This window comes from Primulina eburnea, chromosome 4, assembly GCF_022965805.1.
Source record: "Primulina eburnea isolate SZY01 chromosome 4, ASM2296580v1, whole genome shotgun sequence".
Classification (NCBI taxonomy): Eukaryota; Viridiplantae; Streptophyta; class Magnoliopsida; order Lamiales; family Gesneriaceae; genus Primulina; species Primulina eburnea.
Window position 1 is genome coordinate 2,917,535 of NC_133104.1, and position 7,055 is coordinate 2,924,589.

General features: G+C 31.7%; 1 protein-coding gene across 1 annotated transcript; it reads left to right on the forward strand.

Annotated features, from left to right (window-relative positions):
- The first annotated feature begins 1,995 nt into the window (after positions 1–1,995).
- LOC140829697 (transcription factor MYB56-like) lies at positions 1,996–3,947 on the forward strand. Its single transcript, XM_073193003.1, has 3 exons — positions 1,996–2,753; positions 2,850–3,317; positions 3,582–3,947. Exons 1-3 carry the CDS (start codon positions 2,324–2,326, stop codon positions 3,797–3,799), a joined length of 1,116 nt encoding a protein of 371 aa, XP_073049104.1. The 5' UTR covers positions 1,996–2,323; the 3' UTR covers positions 3,800–3,947.
- Positions 3,948–7,055: the final 3,108 nt, after the last annotated feature.

Consider the following 7,055-nt stretch of genomic DNA (forward strand, 5'->3'; position numbering starts at 1 on the left):
ACATATAATTCAAATATCTAGATTCAGCAGACCAATTATGGGGAAATCTATCTTCCACTGGGTGTAACACAAATAACTTTGAAACATAAAAAGAGCTAAAATCATTTTAAACTCATTCGATAGATAGAGCGTTGTTTTCCAATAGAGAGGAGAATAGATCGAGTTTGAATATGATCCACTTCCTCCGTTTTCATCTCTATTTATTATATTTATTTTCATTTCAATCGGATATCAGTTTCATCATTATTATCCTCATACTGGGAGGATTAGATATTAATATCTTACATAAATATCTTATTATTACGTATAATTGTATTTTCTCAAATTTGAATTATTTCGAATAAGTTATAGATATTTACTAAATTATTTAAAACAATAAGAGAACAATTATAAAAATTAATAAATTAAACATTATAGAAAAATAACAAAATATTGTAAACAATTTATCCTACCATAATTCCCAACAAAAATAACAACTTTATACTGATAATTATATTTATTTCATCCAACTAATATCATTGAACAAAATCATATTAGAATTAACATCATAACGGAAAAATCATATATACATATATATTAATTTAATCAATCATCGCGTGAATGTATAAATAACCAATTTTCAGAAATAAACAAATCAAAAGTTTACATTTTGAAAATTACTAATGAATTGATTTTCAAAATATGCTCTATCTATTAAACAAGATTGTGTTATAGAAATTTTCAAAAACAAGAAATAAATAAACTTAGTTAAATCCCAAATTTAACAAATAAAATATTAAAGTTAAGAGTAGGTTTCTTGTGAGACGGTCCCACGAATCTTTATCTGTAAGACGAGTTAACCTTACTGATATTCACAATAAAAAGTAATATTCTTGGCATAAAAATTAATATTTTTTCATAGATGACCAAAATAAGATATATGTATCACAAAATATAACTCGTGAGATCGTCTCACACAATTTTTTACCTAAAATTAAACTATCTCACATACCAATTTAATCCTTACAATATTCTCTCTACAGTTTTTTGACTAAAATTTTTGGAGTTGATTTGAAATATTAAATAAAATATAAAGTACCATTTCTGCTATTCTTCTCATCTGCCAATATTAAATGGATACGTCTGATCTTGGGTATTTGAATTTTGTCCTTTAAAATTTGACTGCTTCCAAATCTTGCTGCTTGATTTTCCTTCCATTATTTTTGCAGAAAATTATAACTAGTTGCGGGCTCTTATATACCACAATTTTTTTTATGAAATGATTTCACGAGATCAATTTTATGAGATAAATTTTTCTATTTAAATCACTTATTAGAAAATATTATTTTTTATATCAAACGTATTACCGATTATTGTAAATATGGAAATGATTGAAGATCGTTTCACGAGAGACATACTAATATATATTTTGTTCATTTCTCTTTTATCAATTTTTTTCTAAAATGTCTCAATATTATTTATTTATTTTGTGAAATGCTAATTATTAAAAGAAGGCAAGAAAACAAAAGAAAGAATTTGATTTTAATCCAAATTAATTTTTAAAAAAAAACATAAAATTGCACATTTTTAAGGCTAAAATAGGATACTAAGAAGCTTAGCTTATTACAGTTTTATCAACCCTTGCTACGAGGCAAAGGAAACTAATAATTAAACTGCTAACGCATATTAATGTGATAAAATTTCATTAAACTGTTGATCGAAAATATTAATGTGATATTGTCTGTTATCATCTTTTGGATGTCATATATGCGACATATTAGTGTAACATCGACACCACGTCGAAAAGCGAATAAAGTTTTAAAAATAAATTGATTAAAACTAAATTTGAAATAAGAACTACTTTAATGGTAAAAATGATAAATATATTAGAAAAAATAAGATTCAAAAAATATATATATTATTAACTGATGTTTACAAAAATAAGAACAAAGAATATTTTAGAAAATAATAAAATGAATGTAATTGGACAAATTAATTTTATGTGATGAGCTCGGACACAGTTCCTCTTGCCAATGGCGATCCATGTAAAGGTTTCTGTTACAAATACTTTCTTCTGTTCCTAAGTTTCCTCGATCCCACAGAGGAAATCCCAGTTTCTTTACATTTCCATTTCCATTTTCATTTTCCTTTCTGCTAATATTCCACAATCTGCCAAACGTCTCCCTTCTTCCCAAAATCTTTTACTTTCCCCTTTTCTTCTCATAATCTGATCATCTATGGTGACGGATGACTTCGTAACAGTATTATAGCAGCAGCACTACTGGTCAGAAGTTGAGTAAAAACAAAAAGAATGAATTGAACTGAAAAGAAAAAAGAAAAATTAATGGATAGCAGTAATTGCATTATATATTCGCCAAAAGGAACGAGCAAGTATGGCATTAATTCTTGTTCTTCTTCCTTTGGTAAAGTAGGATTTCCAATGGTGGGAATGGTGTTTCCAGATATGGGCACTCTTTCCATTAACCAGAACTCCGGGTTTTCCTCGCGAGAAAAGGATAATTCATCTCCGTGTGATGGGAAATTAGACTCTGATTCTTTTGATCTAAACGCAAGTTTGATTCATGAAGAAGATCAAGAATCCAACATGCATGCATTGAACAACTTCAAAGACTCAAATGAGAGCACTGGGCAATCGAAACACTGTGCTAGAGGACATTGGAGGCCCGCAGAAGATACAAAGCTTAAAGAACTTGTAGCGTTATACGGCCCACAGAACTGGAATCTTATTGCAGAGAAGTTGGAAGGAAGATCAGGTTCTTCTTTAACTGATTAACTCCTCCTTTTATCCCTTTTTTCCCTCACTTTTTTTGGGTATTTTGTTCAGTACTTTCTGTTGTGTTTATGAATAGGGAAAAGCTGCAGGTTGCGGTGGTTTAACCAGTTGGATCCGAGGATTAACAGAAGGACTTTTACAGAAGAAGAAGAAGATAGATTAATGGCTGCTCACAGATTGTATGGCAACAAGTGGGCAATGATAGCGAGGCTGTTTCCTGGAAGAACAGACAATGCAGTTAAGAATAATTGGCATGTTGTAATGGCGAGAAAATACAGGGAGCAATCTAGTGCTCATAGGAGGAGGAAAATGGGGCAGTTTGTTTTCAAGAAAATAGAAGATGATGATGATCTTTCCCTCGTCAATAGTCACCCTACAGCCATGAAAGCCGAGCCTCCATTCCCTACTTATGGCTACGGCGGTGGCGGGGTTCTTTGCGGGTCTATTTGTTCGACTCACACGGCTGCTGGCGGCTGCAGCGGAGGAACTCCTGTACACAATGGGTATTGGGCGGCGGCTGAAACGTCTCATGGTTTCTTTCCTGGTGGGCATTCTGATTACATTTTTTCCTCCGAAATTTCAGTATAACACCGATCATGTCAGTTAACAATATTTCTTTGCAAAAAAACAATGTTATTCATCAAAATTCGACTAATTAAATGATGAGTCATTCATCCATTGAAGAACAAAAAGATACATCAGATTTGAATGTCCTTTTTATACGCATAAAACTGTTAACAAACAGAAGTCCTGAATTTATTATTTTGGATGGATTAATGGTCATTTTCTTACCTGTTTTACGCTGCAGGCCATAGTTCTAACGAGATGATGAAGATGAATATTTTCAACACATCCAACCCATATAATAATCACCACGCCCGATTATTTACCACAATTCAACGTACAAATTATAATTACTCCGCCGATCATTTCAACCCATCATCTCAGGAAATCTCTGCCGTTGATCATCCTGAAGAAGGGATTGCTCCAAAATTCATAGACTTTCTTGGAGTTGGATCCTTGTGACTCATGAAAGAGTGAAAAGGGTCTGATTTTTTTGTTAGCTTTTGGATCATTATTGGTTAATAATAATATGCCATATTCAGTATGTAAAATTTCTTGCCAACTTTGTTGATGTGCCTCTGCCATTTTGTTTGAGTTTCTGAGATGGAAATTATCAGTAGAGATTCTTCGAGTTGGAAGATATGGAAATGGCCATTTTGATGCTTATTTTCTCTTACTTTACATGGAAATCGTCCCCAAACGTGTGAAACTAAAGTTATGTCACTTTATTGTCTAACATTTTAGATCATTTAATATGTTTCATTATTTGGAGTATTATATAGTATTTAACAAATTATTTTTGTTAAAATATAACATTCAAATATCGTTTAATAATATTTATACTTACTGACAGTAAATACATAAGCGCAGAGATGGAGGAAAAAATAGATTGGAGGGTAAATTTTAAAAATTTAGAGGATAAAAGTAAATATTAAGGGAGAAAGTGAAAAAGTATGATTATTTTTAGACCCTAATCAATAAAATAAAAAATTGAAGGGGGCGAGTTAGTGTCATTGCACATGTGTTGCATAAGTGTGACATTTGTATAAGTAAATGATTTTTTATTATCATTTTTAATTATGTATAATTAATTTAATTTGAATGAAATTTTTTTTATATAAAATATCTATAACTATATTTAGCATTAAATATTTTGTATTGTTTGGTTAGTTGATAAAAAAATTAGAGAGAAAAAAAGTTTGTATAGAGAAAATTAGGGAGAATGCTCTCAAAACAGTAACACAAAGATAAAAAGTTCTAAAAACGTGTGAATATTGATGAAATGTCGATGCTATGTTTCGACTTTTTATAAGTTTAAGCGTGTATAATACGAATTTAATACGAATTTAATTTAAATATAAAAATATCACTATCTAACTTTTATCATAATTTTGATTATTTCAAATAATCGATATATTAAATAATATGCAAAAAAGGGTAAATTTAAGACTGAGTAATGGAGATTGATATCCCATATATGAACCCATTATCACAGGCTCATCCCTAGTCTAAATAGAAGACATGCTCATCAAGACCCAAATGGAAGACATGCCTATAAATATCTGGTTTGAGTGTTCAATTCATTCATTCATTCACTATATTGTTTTCCAATAGCACCCTTGGTTGTTCTCCATTTTTATCCTCAGTCTCTGACTTGAGCATCGGAGGAGTTACGCCAGAACACCCTCATGGCCCCTTTCTAACGGTTTTATTCGTGATTTCAAGTTCGGGACAATTTTGAAACCAGAGTTTGGACTAGTGAAAATTGTTGGAATCAGATCCTAAATTTTTCGTGAGTATCAAAGATTAATGAGGTTTTTACTTTTGAGTTTATAGATTTTTTTTATCAGTAGAACGAGGAAAGGAGAAATCTTTATAGTGTAGGTCTCTTGTGAGACGGTCTCACGAATATTTACTATGAGACGGGTCAACCCTACCGATATTCATAATAAAAAGTAATACTCTTAACATAAAAAGTAATATTTTAAATGGATGACACAAATAAGATATTCGCCTCACAAGTTTTTGTCATCTTTAAATTTAATTATTTATTTGAGGTTTTTAATTTAGCTTTTGTTCGGGAATTTACTGGATAAAAAACATTATATTTATTCATATTTGAAAACCAACCTTTGCTATATTACACTTAATGCGGTCAACCATCGGTTGGTCTTCTTTCCCACTTTCGACCAAATTGTACCATTTTTTAACATGTTTTACGCTTAAAATAACGTTTAATTTCCGATCCCTTAATCCCACCTTTTTTTTTACAACTAATTCAAAACCATGGTTTTTTAGGACAAGTGTAACGAAAAATTCGAAGCATTGATTTTTATATAATTTCTATATATCCTTATCAAATGTTCATTCATAAGGTCTTGATCATGTGCGCATCAAATAACTTATAGAGTATCTTTGTGAGACGGTCTCACGAATTTTTATCAGACGGGTTAACTCCGATATTCACAATAAAAAATAATACTCTTAGCATAAAAAGTAATATTTTTTAATGGATAACCCAAATAAGATATATGTCTTACAAAATACGACCCCGTGAGACCGTCTCACACAATTTTTTGCGTAACTCTTGTAATACGATTCATGAATAAAAATGTCAAAATGAGTTAAGTCCGTCCTTTCTAGCCATCCTGCCAAATGACGTATTGTATGCGAGTCCATTTTGATTGTTCTATTCTTGGAAAACAAAAAAAAAAAAAAAAAAAAACGGATTAAGTAATTGATGAATGAACTATTATATAATCAATCAATCACTTTTACCTATTTTCAGATTTCAATAAAATCAAATAATAACGATGATGAAAATTATTTAAAATAAACACAATCGTGATGGTCCACAAAAAATAGGCAGAGATTCTGGTCCTGTCCTTGGAACCGGATAACCTTTTGTGTAACGCATGACCAAAGATAACTGTTTTAACAATCTTTGCTTAACTCAACGAAATCTTCACATTCATGCCTCCCACATGGCGTACGTGATCCAGACAAGGAACACTCTCTCCTAAACTTGCCTTGGCTACATTAATTCGTTTGTGTTCATATGTATATGTCACATTAGATCATAGTCCACGACTTTAAGATGCGTTTATATTTGAATAATATTCGAACTCGGTAGAATAGATGTATGTATATTATATGTATCTCTTGACGCTCATATATTAAATGAAACTCACATATTGGATGTATGGTGAGTGTCACCTCATTAATGAGGACAAATATTGACACGGCTGATGGACAGCTAATAAAAGCTGTTTCACATTTGGAATCAATGCTCGGAAACACATCATTTCGTTCAGGGACGGATCTAGGATTTTGGCATTGGGGGGGCCACATTTGCGACGGTTTTCTCTAAAACCGTCGCAATATGGCGACGGTTACAATAAACCGTCGCGGAATTTGCGACAGTTTTTGTAAAACCGTCGCTAAACCGCGACAGTTTCTATATGACCGTCGCTAAAAAATTTTTTTTAAATATTTGGGGGGGCCGTGGCCGCCATATAGCGACGGTTGTTGATACAACCGTCGCGCATTTTGCGACGGTTTCCGTCAAAACCGTCGCTAAAAATTTTTTTAAAATTTTTTTGAGGGGGCCGTGGCCCCCGTTCGCCCTACACTAAATCCGCCCCTGATTTCGTTCATAAAATTATATGTAGAGATGAAAATTTTAGTTTATTCAGTATAACTTCACCTATCAAATTTT

Excerpts from the sequence above, each read along its gene's own strand:
- LOC140829697 (XM_073193003.1), top strand. The coding sequence starts at position 2,324 with ATGGATAGCAGTAATTGCATTATATATTCGCCAAAAGGAACGAGCAAG. Across the intron at positions 2,754-2,849 it reads GAAGTTGGAAGGAAGATCAG|GGAAAAGCTGCAGGTTGCGG; the intron begins GTTCTTCTTTAA and ends GTTTATGAATAG. Across the intron at positions 3,318-3,581 it reads GTCTCATGGTTTCTTTCCTG|GCCATAGTTCTAACGAGATG; the intron begins GTGGGCATTCTG and ends TTTACGCTGCAG.